Here is a 15,008-nt window from a genome sequence, read left to right as displayed (position 1 = left end):
TTCCCAACAGAGGATATTGACATCTGAAAACGTTTTGCTATCTTATAGCCTTCTCCAGCTTTGTGAGCGTCAACTATTTTCAGTTTCATATTTCTAGACAACTGCTTAGAAGAACCCATGGTGCTGATTGTTGGGGCAAGGCCAGATGAGTCTGGGCATTTAAAACCTTTGAGATTGACATCACCTGGTCTTCCCAGATGATGATTGAGAACAATCCATGACACTGGCAGGTCTCAGCTTTGCAAAGGGGGCAGTGCATGCTATAAATTCTGCAGGGTGCCCAAACTTTTGCAGACGCCATTTTTTTGTTTTCTGTTATTTTGAAAGTGTAAATGATGGAAATGAAATCTAACATTTGTTGATAAGAATGTCTAATCTGTAATTTGATGCCTGTTGGAGATTTTTCCATCTTTCCTTGGCTTCTTTATGCACATTAATACAAATTTTTACCTGGGGTGCCCAAACTTTTGATCCCCACTGTAGTTAAAGAGCATATCAACTTTCAGCACACTTTGAGGCAGACGCTATTAGCAGATCAGCTTGCGGACAGCATGGCCACTGGTGTCGATCATTGACTGTGAGTGCCGTATGCTGATAGTAGCTGTCACTCACCATCTATGAAACGAGCACAGCTCATGTGCCCCCTACATAGAATCAATGCACCTTGATGTTACCAATGTTTGGGCTTTAAAGGGGTCTTGCCAACATCAAAAGTTATCCCCTACTCCTCTCACTTTTACTCTCTGTGATCTCTGTTCAGTTGCAAGAGACAGGTTTCATAAACATAATGGAGCCCATCTGGATGGAGATTGGAGAAATCAGGGGACAAAAGAACATGACTGCGCACTTCTCCCCTTATGTTTTCGTGGTCATCGGGATCTGGACACCCAGACCTCAATCAATCAAAACTTTTGGCATGCAATGACATAAATTTGATATGGTGCCACATAAAAGGTTGGTGCATAAAATGAGAATGCTTGGACTGAGGGAGAATGTGTGCAAGTGGGTAAGTAACTGGTTCAGTGATAGGAAACAGAGGGTGGTTATTAATGATAATTATTCTGATTGGGTGACTGTTACTAGTGGGGTACCACAGGGGTCAGTCTTGGGTCCTGTCCTATTTAATATATTCATTAATGACCTTGTAGAGGGGTTGAATAGTAAAGTAGCAATCTTTGCAGATGATACTAACTCTGTAAAGCGGTAAACACTATAGAGGACAGTGCACTGTTACAAATGGATCTGGATAGGTTGGAGGTAGTGTTGAGCGGCATAGGCCATATTCGAATTCGCGAATATATGGACGAAAATTCGTCAAATATTCGCGAATATTCGCATATTCTCATTTTATTTTCGCATACGCGAAAATTCGCGTATGCAATAATTAACATATGCAAAAATTAGCATATACAAAAATTAGCATAAGCAAAAATTCGCATATGCGAAAATCAGCATATGCAAATCTTTGCATATGCGAAAATGCGCACACCTGTCTCACACAGTAGTATTAGAGCCTTCTTTACACCACACAAGCTGGAAGCAGAGAGGGATGATCACTGTGATGTGTACTGTGAAAAAAAAAAATTACGAATATTCGTAATTACGAATATATAGTGCTATATTCGCGAATTTGCGAATATACGATTTTCGCGAATAAAATTCGCATTGCGAATATTCGCGAGCAACACTAGTTGGAGGTTTGGGCTGGGAAGTGGCAGATGAGGTTCAACACTGATAAATGTAAGGTAATGCACATGTAAAACCTAGTGGTCCTGGTTAACTCGGTAAAAGAATTTAAAAGGGATCTGGATGCATTTTTGGAGAATAATAACATTACAGGTTATGGATTCTAGATCTATAGGGAACAGGTTATGGATTCTAGATCTATAGGGAATATTGATCCAGGGATCTATTCTGATGCCATATTTGGAGTTGGGAAGGAATTTTTACCTCAAGTATGAGGGTTTTTTGCCATCCTCTAGATCAACTCAGTAGGGACTCATTAGGGATATAAGTTGAACTTGATGGACTCTGGTCTTTTTTCAACCGTATGAACTATGTAACTACGAATGGAGGGAACGTGGCCTGATGTCACGAGGGGTTGTGGCAACCACGGCCCCCCAAACTCAGCGTTCTAAACTTAATGTTCAGAAGGGCAGGTGTCTGCACGGAGATCACGGGGGTTCCCAGCGGCTGGACCCCCATGATCAGACATCTTATCCCCTATCCTCTGGAGAGGGGATAAGATGTCTAGCAATGGGGTACACAGAGCCAGTGAAATGATAAAAACTGTGACCCGTAGCCAAATGTTACCTGAGCTCCTGAGCTCAGCGCTCTCAGCCCTTCTTAGTGCTGATCCCTGTTAGGGTTTAGGATTAGGGGATAGGATTAGGGGTTAGGATTAGGGTTAGGCGTTAGGATTAGGGGTAATGGTTAGGAGTTGGTATTAGGGATAGGGGTTAAGATTAGAGGGGGTTAGTATTAGGGGTTAGGGAGTGAGATGCAGCAGGCTGCAAAGCAGAAGTGTGTCCCTGTGCGGAGGGTCACATTCCCCTACAGGGACACAGTTTTCTTCATTACACCATCTATAGGCAAAATAGGCAGCCATCTAGAGCGTCTTCTTGATGAGGGACGACGCTCTGCCTACCACAGGAGGTTAGACAACCAGCATTAAAACCACTCATTCAACTAGCAACATGAGGAGGAGGGTTGTTACAGTTTGTCAACCCAGTAGTAAGCTAATCACATTAGGTGGGGGCTTGTTACAGTGTGTCACCACAATAGTAAGGCGTATCAAAGGGAGGGCCAATGGGCCGAGACAAGGGGGCGGCAAAATTAGCTTTTGTCTAGTATGACAAAAATCTTTCCACCATCTCTGGGTGTACCCCTTTAAATTACAGAAAAACACTGATATTGGACTAGAGGGCCTCTCTCAATATCTTCCTTCTAGTGAATCCCAAAGGTGTTGGATATGTTTAAGGTCAAAGCTCTTTGCGGGACTGTCATGTTCTTCCACAACTCACTTAACCATGTCTTTATGGACTGGAGCATAGTCACACAAACTGTTCCGACAAAATTGGAAACATACAATGGTACAATGTTTTGGTGTGCTGAATCATTAAGCAGCTGCTCTATCGTGAAAACCCATGTCATGAAACCACCAGTACCAATTGAAGTTTGGCTCCTATTACAGTACCACAATGGAGTTCAGTATCACACTAAGAAACAGCCCACACCATGATGCTGATATCACCATGCTTCATTTCATTTTGCACAGTCTGAGAGTCATTTGGGTGCTTTTTTTTTGGCAGTGTTTTAGCTTTCACTTTTATTTGACTATTCACAGACATGTTCTACATTCACAAAACAGAAAAAGAGACAAAACCTAAGCAGCAATATTTGAATATATACCCATCATACTTTGCTGATAATCCAGAATATTTCATAATCCAGATAATGCCAAATCAATGGACTTTTTGTAAACAAATGGCGCACATACATTGGTTGATACCTAGTGATCTGGAATTCCAACCTTGAGTGTTTCATTCAATAGCATTCTTTTCATTGATGTCATTGATTCTTTTCATTGATGTCATTGATGGCCCAGTACCTAGAGTGCAGAGCTTATATATACTTATTTAACAATTTCCAAGAAACGTGTACATGATTCTGACTTGCAAAGAAAGAGTTTTAAGTGAATACTGCCATGGTGCTAAAGTCACAGATCGCTTCCTTAAAAATGTTTATGTTTCATCAGCTATAATACATCAAGAAAGTAACATAAAATAAAACATTCCTATAAAATGTTGTAGTTATGTGTGTTAAAAAGTCCAATATCCAACAGATATCTGGCAGGCTAAGTTTGTAGGTGACTATGGCCTTAAAGCATGAAAATGGTATTGTCTTCTCTTCAATACTGGACCTTGTATCCCAGTTTGTCCATAGCCATTCTTCATACTTCTTATGCCAGTCTTGTTAGCGTATAGACTCCAGTGATACTTGATATAATCTTCTGTTAATAATTGTTATTTCCATTTGCTTCATCTATATGTTATCACAGAATATCCACTCCCAGGTAGTGGTCACAAAGAACATTAAGAATTCCTAATGCGGAAAGTCCAATCATAAACCAGAGAACCCCAGCATTAAGGTACATGGGAGTCAACCTAAACAGAATAAAACACAATAACAATGAGAAAAGCATTAAAGTAATGACAGAAGAAGCATTAGTACATATTGCCAAGAAACAACTGGAATCGAAAAACATATGAATGTGCCAACTGTACAATCCACCTTATAGAGTCTTCAGTGGTCACTCTTCCAGCCTTACATATACCCAGCATACAAAAATGTAGTCATGTCAACTGTTTTCCACTGTGTGGGTCTCACTGCATCACAATGGGCTCACACAGAGTCCCAAAAGTGGCAGCAAATGCGACTCAATAGTCGTAAGTTATCCATCTCAGGTGGGCTTCTTGAGACTGCCAAGTGATAAGGTATAATGAGGTGGATGCTCCAATAACAGGCCTCGATCCACACAAGAACAGGATCTCCATCTTAAAGTGGTACCCCAGTGGAAAACAATTTTTGGAAAACAATGAACTGGTGCAAGAAAGTTAAACAGATTTGTAAATTACTTCTATTTAAAAATCATAACCCTTCCAGGACTTATCACCTGCTGTATGCTCCAGAGGAAGTTCTTTTCTTTTAAAATGCATTTTCTGTCTGACCACAGTGCTCTCTGCTGACACCTCTGTCCATGTCAGGAACTGTCCAGAGCAGGAGCAAATCCCCATAGCAAACCTCTCCTACTCTGGACAGTTCCTGCTCTAGACAGAGGTGTCAGCAGAGAGCACTGTGGTCAGACTGGAAAGAAATTGAAAAAGAGTATTGGAAAGATTAAGATTTTTAAATAGAAATAATTTACAAATCTGTTTAACTTTCTAGCACCAGTTGATTCCAGTTGATTTTTTTTCCATTGGAATACCCCTTTATATACTCCAGCAATTCTATTGCGCAAATCGCTTCATTAAACTCCATTTACTGCTGTCCAGGCTCCAGGGCATCTAAAATGGCAGATCCACATGTCAGTACATGGGGAAAGGAATGCTAGGAAGGCGGGAAGGTAAGTAGGCCCTGAATCACATGCAGGATGCAGCCTATCAGCAGCCTGTCACCTCTGTGATGTCACAACCCTATATAATCGGCAGCCATTTTGCGGCTCGTCATATCATTCATTAAACTGCATTGAGATAGGACGGACATCGCTGTGTGTGTTACACAGAAAAGCTCATTCCAGCAGCGCTTCACATCCCAGTCACATCAGCCTTCTGGTGGACAGAGAGCAGTGGTTTTTTTCACTGAAAAGGATTTTTACTACAGCCATAAACCTCCCAGTTACTTTCTTCAGCATTGTATTAAAGAGAGGGGCACATAGCTGTGTGTTGCATCATACATTTCAACAAGTTGCCTCAACTTCATAAACCTTAGCAGAGGAGGCAGGAATAATTTTTCAGCGCAATTCTGTGTCTTTGTTCCACAACAAATCATCTTCTGGTTATACTAGTCTGTAGACAGTATAATACCCAACAGTCCATTCCTAATAGTCTTTAACAGAGTGCAATTTTGTGTTTAGTACACAGCTTTTTTGTGCTGCAGCACTGTTGTGCACTGCTGGTGTTGTGCAAAAAGACGTTTTTTTTAAGCGTACTGTAGCGCATTTTTCTGCCCTCATAAGTGCATACCACATACGTACATCTAAGTAGTTTACTATTTTGTACCTGTTAATCTGTCAAGGGCCTAGATACTGTGAAAGTCCAGGCAAAAGTAATCACTGGCTGGTGTTTTACAAAAATACTGAGTTTTTAAGCATTCTGTAGCGCATTTTTCTGCCCTCATAAGTGCATACCACATACCAACATCTCTAAGTAGTGTACTATTTGTTACCTGCTAATTTGTCGTGGGCCTACATACTGTGAAAGTCCAGGAAAAAGTAATCACCGGCTGGTGTTTTACAAAAATAAGTTTTTTTAAGCGTGCTTTACCGCATTTTTTTACCCTCATAAGTGCATACCTGATACCACATATCTACATCTAAGCAGTGTACTATTTTGTATCTGTTAACCTGTCAAGGGCCTACATATTGTGATAGTCCAGGCAAAAGTACTCACCGGCTGGTGTACTGTAGAGCATTTTTCTGCCCTCATAATTGCATACCACATACCTACATCTAAGTAGTGTACTATTTTGTACCTGTTAATCTGTCTAGGGCCTATATACTGTGAAAGGACAGCTAATAATACACACCTGCTGCTCTTCTAGACAAATGCTGTTTTAAGCGTAGTGAAGCATATTGCACTCCCCTGATGTACGCAATAACTATGTCAGGCAGAGTAGTGCCAGGACATGCACAGTGGAGTGGCAGAGGCCTAAATTCATCAGGCGCAGGCAGAGGTCACAGCAGAGTAGGGGCGTGTGGCAGCGGGAGTCGCAGCGAGAGGTCTGAGTTCCTGGTGTCAGCTATCAGTCGTGTCTCCACCAGCAACCCAGCAGCCGTGATTGATCGGTTCACTCGGTCATCCACTTCATCCCAAGTGACATCCGACACCCCAAATTAACAGTCAGTGGGTTACTCAGACTCAACCCTCAGTTGGCATAGCCATCATGCTGCTGCTACCTCAAAGCTCTGTCATTGTGCTGCTCTATGGTCTCCTCATGCTAATGCTAACACCTCCAGGCTCTGTCATTGTGCCGCCATATGGTCTCCTCATGCTGATGCTGCCACCTCCAGGCTCTCTCATTGTGCGGCTCTATGGTCTCCTCATGCTAATACTACCACCTCCACGCTCTGCCATTGTGCCACCATATGGTCACCTCATGCTGATGCTACCACCTCCAGGCTCTGTCATTGTGCCACCATATGGTCTCCTCATGCTGATGCTGCCACCTTCAAGCTCTCTAATTGTTCTGCTCTATGTTCTCCTCATGCTGATGCTGCCACCTCCAGGCTCTCTCATTGAGCGGCTCTATGGTCTCCTCATGCTGATGCTGCCACCTCCAGGCTCTCTAATTGTGCTGATCTATGGTCTCCTCATGCTGATGCTACCGCCTCCAGGCTCTCTCATTGTGCTGCCATGGATACTGCAAAACATAATTAAGGTGCTGGTCCCCGGTTTCAGAAATTTCTCTGCATTAGGGTCACTTTCAAGACTCCTGATGCTGCTGACACCTCCAGGCTGTCTCATTTAGCCACTATACGGTGTCCTCATGCTTTAGCCAACTCCAAGCTGTGCAATTCAGCCACTATATGGTCTCCTCATGCTTCAGCCAACTCAAGGCTGTGCCATTCAGACACTATATTGTCACGATGCCGGCTGGCAGGAGGTGGATCCTCTGTGCCAGAGAGGGATTGGCGAGGACCGTGCTAGTGGACCGGTTCTAAGTCACTACTGGTTTTCACCAGAGCCCGCCGCAAAGCGGGATGGTCTTGCTGCGGCGGTAGTGACCAGGTCGTATCCACTAGCAACGGCTCAACCTCTCTGACTGCTGAAGATAGGCGCGGTACAAGGGAGTAGACAGAAGCAAGGTCGGACGTAGCAGAAGGTCGGGGGCAGGCGGCAAGGTTCGTAGTCAGGGTGGATAGCAGAAGTTCTGGTACACAGGCTTTGGACACACAAAACGCTTTCACTGGCACAAGGCAACAAGATCCGGCAAGGGAGTGCAAGGGAGGAGATCAGATATAGCCAGGGAGCAGGTGGAAGCCAATTAAGCTAATTGGGCCAGGCACCAATCATTGGTGCACTGGCCCTTTAAGTCTCAGGGAGCTGGCGCGCGCGCGCCCTAGAGAGCGGAGCCGCGCGCGCCAGCACATGACAGCAGGGGACGGGAACGGGTAAGTGACCTGGGATGCGATTCGCGAGCGGGCGCGTCCCGCTGTGCGAATCGCATCCCCGACGGCCATGACAGTGCAGCGCTCCCGGTCAGCGGGACCGACCGGGGCGCTGCGGAGAGAGAGACGCCGTACGCGCTCCGGGGAGGAGCGGGGACCCGGAGCGCTAGGCGTAACATATATGGTCTTCCTTTGCTGCCACAAACTCCAGGCAGTCATTCAGCCACTATATGGTCTCCTCATACTGATGCCACCTCCAGGCTCTGTCATTGTGCTGCCATGTGACATGTGACTCGTTGTTAAATTTGTTCCTTTGTACCCACACGCCGGGGCCCGGGACACTAAAACTTGGGAGTTAAAATTTCAATTTCAAAATCTTAAATTTAAATGTAAAAATCTTAAATTTAAATGGTCTCCTCATACTTCAGCCACCTCCAGGCTATGTCATTCAGCCAATAAATGGTGTATGATGCTGCTGGGCCTGGGCCTAAACATTTTTATGGTAGGTAGCACAAGCTAGCATAAATATCCCATTTAAATTTCAAAATTCATCATTTAATCTTAGGGATTGTGAAGCCCTAGTATGTACGCATGACGCATGCTGCTGCCAGCTCCAGGCTGTGCCATTCAGACACGATATGGACTCCTCATGCTACCAACACCTCCACGCTGTGTCATTCAGCCACTATATGGTCTCCTCATGCTTCAGGCACATCCAAGCTGTGTCATTCAGCCACTATATGGTGTCCTCATGCTGCCCACACCTCCACGCTGTGTCATTCAGCCACTATATGGTCTCCTCATGCTTCAGCCTCATCCAAGCTGTGTCATTCAGCCACTATATGGTCTCCTCATACTGATGCCAACACCTCCACGCTGTGTCATTTAGCCACTATATGGTCTCTTCATGCTGCCAACACCTCCACGCTGTGTCATTCAGCCACTATATGGTATCCTCATGCTGCCAACACCTCCACGCTGTGTCATTCAGCCACTATATGGTCTTCTCCTACTGATGCAACCTCCAGGCTCTGTCATTGTGCCGCTCTGTGGCAGTGATTCTAAAAGCGATGCCTGTAATCTGCATGTCATACTGAATAACAGTATTATTTAACTACCCCAGTACACTCGATATGCGTGTTAGAACAAAGCAAAGTGTTCTACACCCCTATTGAGGCGCTCTGTAGTCCAGAAATAGCCGTTTTTAATATAGATTCGCCGCAAATAAATTCAGATTGAACCAAATTTTTCCGAAAAATTTAGCAAATCGGTCGAATCAAATTTTTCAAAAGTTTGCTCATCCCTAATATTAACCCTTGTACTCTTCACAATTGCACACATTAGGGGGAGTGATATTTCAGGAATTGTCTGACTTTTTCACCAGCCTATATACTCTGAGGTTCTCGACAAGAGGATAATCTAACAGTCACCCCCAGAACAAAAGGACTTTTATTTATACTTTTTTTACCCTGATTTATCTTCACACTGTATTTTATATTTATTTAGCTTTTTAATTAATTATCATGAAACCTCTCCAAAAGACCACCTCTCTGAATAGAACACCACCTTACCCAGACCAGATTTCCTGTGCCAGATTTTCATAATATATTTTGCATACTGGTCAGCTTCTTTAAAAAAAAAAAAAAACATCCCCTAAAAGACCACTTTTAGGGGATTGTCTCAGAGACATTTCATTTTAATTTATCTACTAGCGTTACCCGTTTTTTCCTTCCTAATCCTTGTGGGGGAGGAAAAGCAACAAAGTAGGAACCTTTTGACCTCATATCCCAATCTGATCTATTGTCCTGATATATTGTCCTCATATCCCGACCTCATATCCCCACCTCATATCTCGTCCTCATATTTTGTAATTATATCCCGACTTCATATGCAGTCCTCACATCCCCACCTCATATCCAGTCTTCATATTTTGTCCAGTCTTCATATTTTGTCCTCATATCCCATCCTCATATCCTGACCTTTTATCCCGACCTTATATCCCGACCTTATATCCCATCCTCATATCTAATCCTCATATCCTGACCTTTTATCCCGACCTTATATCCCATCCTCACATCTAATCCTCATATCCCGTCCTCAGGTGGGGTGTTGTGGATAAGATATTGTAGGCCAAAAATAGAAGTGGACATGGCTTTGTGGGAGTGAGCGTGATTTGCAAGCCAGACGGATGCACAAAAAGGGTAGAAAATAAAAGGGGTGTGGCTTAAAGGGTGGGCATGTTCTGTGAGATGGGGCGTGGCATGCAGGAGGGTGTGGCTTGCAAGCTGAAGAGATGTGGAGCTTGTTGAGTATGGTACCAGAAGTCCCATATACTTGCATGGTACTTGAAACAAAAATCCCATCCTTCACATAAGGGGGTAGGTTAGGGATAATTTAAAGGGGTATTCCAGTCAAAGACATCTTATCCCCTATCCAAAGAATAGGGGATAAGATGTCTGATCGAGGGGGGCCCGCATGGAGCACCCACATTTTATGCAGGGCTGCAGCTCCAATCTTGAAAACCTCTGTGTTTCTGGGACTGGAGACATGAAGCCACATCACGCCCCCTCGTGATGTCACGCCATGCCCCCTCCATTCATGTTTATGGGAGGGGGCATGACGGCCATAAGAGGTTTCCAAGACTGGAGCTGCAGCCCCACATAGAATGCGGGTGCTGAACGGACATCGCGGGGGGTCCCAGCGGTGGGCCTTCCGCGTTCAGACATCTTATCTCCTATCCTTTGGAATACCCCTTTAACTATTATATATGTTAACTTGACATATAAGTAACATGTGACCAAGTATTATCGAAATATACCCAGCTGTACGAAAGTTATGCTGGAACATGCATCTCCCATAGATTTGCATGGGACTTTAAACATAAACCACAACCCTCGCAAATGGGGGTGGGTAAGGATTAATTTACCTATCCTATGTTTGTAGTTGACATATTAGTAACATGCGCATCAAGTTTCATGTTAATATCTTTATCTTTTGCATTTGTCTACTGTTTGGTGCATTGTTCGCCACTTTTTGCAGAGGAGCTGTATTTATTTTTTGTGCAAATTAAATTAAAAACATAATTTTTTTCCGCAAAGCCTACTTTTTTTGCACAAACTTACACCCCCTAATAGGACACGTACAAAAGTGTCAGATACCAGAGCACAAAGCTTACACCTATCTCTGCAACTCACTGGTTTCTATTATTGAGCAAAATTTATCAAGTCCTGTGCAAACGGGGTAAAATCTTTACTACCACATTCCCCCCGTAGAGTTTTATACATACATATATATATATATATATATATATATATATATATATATATATATTAGGGATCGACCGATATCGTTTTTTTAGGGCCGATACCGATAATCGGTGGAGGTTAGGGCCGATTGCCGATAACTTATACCGAAATTCCGGTATAAGTTATCGGCTATTTAACCCCCTGAGACACCGCTGCAGATCATTGATTTAAAGCGGGCGCTTTAAATCAATGATCTGCAGTGGCTTTTGCAGGGCCATAGGCCGCCGCCACCAGACGCTTCTCTCCCCCTACCTGTCAGGGTGGTCCGGGCCATCCATCCTTCCTGTAGTGTCCGGGGGCGTTCCGGGTGGAGGGTGAACCGGTCCGGGCTGTCCTTCTTCTCCGGCGGTCATCTTCTCCACTCCGGGAAGGCTCCGGCCTAGTACACTGCATAGACGCCGCTGCGCAGTGACGCCCGTGCGCAGCGACGCACCTGACGTCACGGCGTAGCGACGTCTATGCAGTGTACTAGGCCGGAGCCTACCCGGAGTGGAGAAGATGACCGCCGGAGAAGAAGGACAGCCCGGACCGGTTCACTCTTCACCCGGAGCGCCCCTGGACACTACAGGAAGGATGGATGGCCTGGACCACCCCCATTACGGGTAAATTAAAAAATTTTATTGACTCGGAGGGTGGGGGAGGGGCCCGACCGGTATAGCGGTATGGGCAAAAATCCATACCGGTATACCGCCCAGCATCACGGTGGGGGGTGCGACGCGTTGCGGTGGGTCGGGGGTGCGGTGCGGCGGGTCGGGGGGGTGGCGGTCGCGGTGCGGTGGGGGCGGTGCGGGGGGCGTTATCGGCTTATCGGCAAGGTAATTGCCGATACCGATAATGCCCAAAATCGTGATTATCGGCCGATAATATCGGCCATACCGATAATCGGTCGATCCCTAATATATATATATATATATATATATATATATATATATATATATATAGGGAGAGATAGATATAAATGCAGATAGGAGCAGCACACCTAAAGATGTGGGTGCTATCGGTGTAAATCCTCGGTCACAGGATATAAAGTAGATAAATGCTTAAGAAGACTGCAGCACTCCAAGTAATGGTGAGAAAAACGTGAGTAGCGTTTATTCCATCAAGTTCAAAAGGGCAACGTTTCAGCGGCATACATGCAGCCTTTTTCAAGCGGAAAAGGCTGCATGTACGCAGCTGAAACGTTGCCCTTGTGAACTTGATGGAATAAACGCTACTCACGTTTTTCTCACCATTACTTGGCGTGCTGCGGTCTTCTTAAGCATAGATGGATAGATAAATAGATTACTCACACTATGAGGAGGGTACGGAGGTGCCTAACTGTACGGCTCGCTAACAGCATAGTATAAAAGGGGGATTTCCATTACAGATATTTATAGCAAATCCACAAAATACTGCATAAATGTCATAGGTCCCACCCCTGGAGCCCACACCTATCTCATGGGTGTCATGAGGGTGGCAGATATCCTGTCCCACCTGATGAAGTGGCCACTCCTATATATGCATGGCCACCTATCCATTTATTCCCTACCTGTTTAGTCCCAGAGGTCGGAGCCTCATTTTGTGAGCAATTTTTGGCATATCCTGTAGATGACTATGATGGGAATAACCTTTAAAATGGAACATAGGGCAGTAGAGGAGAGAGGAAGTCCTCTGTATGCAATGCATTGGCTGCTCGGAGTAGTGATATCAGTGCTAATAAGTCTATGTAGGACCGCAGTTAAACCTGGTGTTTAGTCTTAACTCCAAGAGCCTATTGTGGTAGCGCGGTGTGATGAGGGCAGATGTTGTTACCCTAGGGGCAGATGGCATTAACCCCTTGTATTCGTGACACCAGGGCATGGTTTAGCCTAAAACCACCCGAAGGGATACCGCTGGACCCTGGGGTAGGCACGGAGGCAAAAAAGACTCCAACTCCAAGTTACGGACAACGGTAGCTTTACTGAGGGTAGGCAGTTAGTAAAATCTATACAGTTCAGCCAGGGCCCAAGGAGGTGACCAGTGATGCAGAGACCTTAAGGGCTTGCTGGGACTTGGAGTAGGACTGGACAATTGAATGCAGACCACACTGACTGACTTGGGACTGTCATGACAGGGACTGACTTGACTCATAAAGCTGTGAGTTTAGCTTACTTGACTTGATGGTGGCTGCAGGACTTAAAGGGTACCTCTCATCAAATAAACTTTTGATATATTTTAGATTAATGAATGTTGAATAACTTTCCAATAGCATGTTAATTAAAAATATGCTTCTTTCTATTGTATTTTTCCCGATCAGTCCTGTCAGCAAGCATTTCTGACTCATGCTGGAGTCCTAAACACTCAGAGCTGCCAGCCTGCTTTGTTCACAGCCAAACAGGCTATGAACAAAGCAGGCTGGCAGCTCTGAGTGTTTTCCTTTGTGAACAAAGCAGACTGGCAGCTCGTAGTGTTTAGGACTCCAGCATGAGTCTGAAATGCTTGCTGCTAGGACTGGTAGGGAGACCCCTAGTGGTCATTTCTTCAAAGTGGAAAATTAAATAGAAAGAAGCATATGTTTTAATAACATGCAATTGTAAAGTTATTCTGCATACATTAATCTTTAATATTTCAAAAGTTTTTTTGATGAGAGGTACCCTTTAACTTTGAGGAATCCAACACTCTGGACACACACACTAGGCACGACTGCACTGGACCTCAGCAGGAAGCAAAAGTTCTAAGCTTCATGAGAGCAAGAAGAAAGAAGCTAGCTCCACCCAGGACTTATATGGGAGCGTATATGGGGGAGACTAGCAGGGAGCCCATAGGTCACTTTGGGATCACCTGGTCACTGGTACCTCCTGGGTAACAATCACATGACATAACTCTTAAAGATACAACACATTTTATAAAACAATACACTGCAGAACATATGTAGTGGCTGCCTGAAAGGGCAGCAAGGGTACGGGGGCAACATCTCCTATAACGGGCCACCGCACTAGGTCTCCAAAATGTGGACCTCCAGCTGTTGCAAAACTACAACTCGCAGCATGCTCGAATTGCCAACAAGCCTAGGCCTCCAAACTGTGGACCTCCAACTGTTGCAAAACTACAACTCACAGCATGCCTGGACAGCCAACAAGCCTAGGTCTCCAAACTGAGGACCTCCAGCTCTTGCAAAACTACAACTCACAGCATGCTGTGAGTTGTGATTTTGCAACATCTGGAGGTCCAAAGTTTGAAGACCGCTGTCTTACATATATACATTATCAATGTAAAATTATTCATTTTGTGTTAGATGGTTTCTTTATGTATCCTGAGTATCTGCTCGAACTGTTGTGAAAGTGTATATAGGATGCTCTTAGTTTCATAGGCAGCGGTGGCATCCGATCTCACAGCAGGTAAGGATATACAAAAGAAATCCTAGGTCATCTCACTGTACTACGTGTCACGGAAGCAGCTTGCAGCCGATTTACAGATCAGCCCTGGGGTGACAAACAAGTAGCAGGAAATAGCCAGGAAAAGAAGCTTCAGCTGTTGGAAAACATACTAACCGGGACTGACCAAAGGGATGTTTTTCCTTAGTGTTTGAGGAGGAAGAGCATTTACCAAAAAAATAAAAAACTTAAAAGACAATAACACCATAGAGTATAAATATTGTCCCCAACTCTGATACCATCATGTCACTGGTGCCAAGTGATTCAGATGCCCACATGTGGCACCTGCCTGAGCCTTAGTGTTTCTATGGTAGGTTTTCTTAAAGGGGAACTGTAGGGCAATATAACTTTTCTATAATCTTTAATAAGTTATAGATCGGAAGGGTTCGACTGCTGGGGAACCCAGCGATCTCCTGGACGGGG

The 15,008-nt window shown here is 44.5% G+C and overlaps 1 protein-coding gene across 3 annotated transcripts in view; it reads right to left on the bottom strand.

Moving 5' to 3' along the window:
* Window positions 1-3,309: 3,309 nt before the first annotated feature.
* Window positions 3,310-15,008, bottom strand: part of LTC4S (leukotriene C4 synthase) — a 92,486-nt gene continuing 80,787 nt past the window's right edge. For all 3 annotated transcript variants that reach the window (XM_056517020.1, XM_056517021.1, XM_056517023.1), the window contains one exon: window positions 3,310-4,166. In XM_056517020.1, the coding sequence (XP_056372995.1) occupies window positions 4,055-4,166 (112 nt within the window). In that variant the 3' untranslated portion in view covers window positions 3,310-4,054. The remainder of the gene's footprint in view (window positions 4,167-15,008) is intronic.

This window comes from Hyla sarda, chromosome 4 (assembly GCF_029499605.1).
Source record: "Hyla sarda isolate aHylSar1 chromosome 4, aHylSar1.hap1, whole genome shotgun sequence".
In the NCBI taxonomy this organism is placed as follows: domain Eukaryota; kingdom Metazoa; phylum Chordata; class Amphibia; order Anura; family Hylidae; genus Hyla; species Hyla sarda.
Note: the sequence above shows the minus strand (reverse complement) of the source record. Positions and strands in the feature narration are given on the sequence as shown.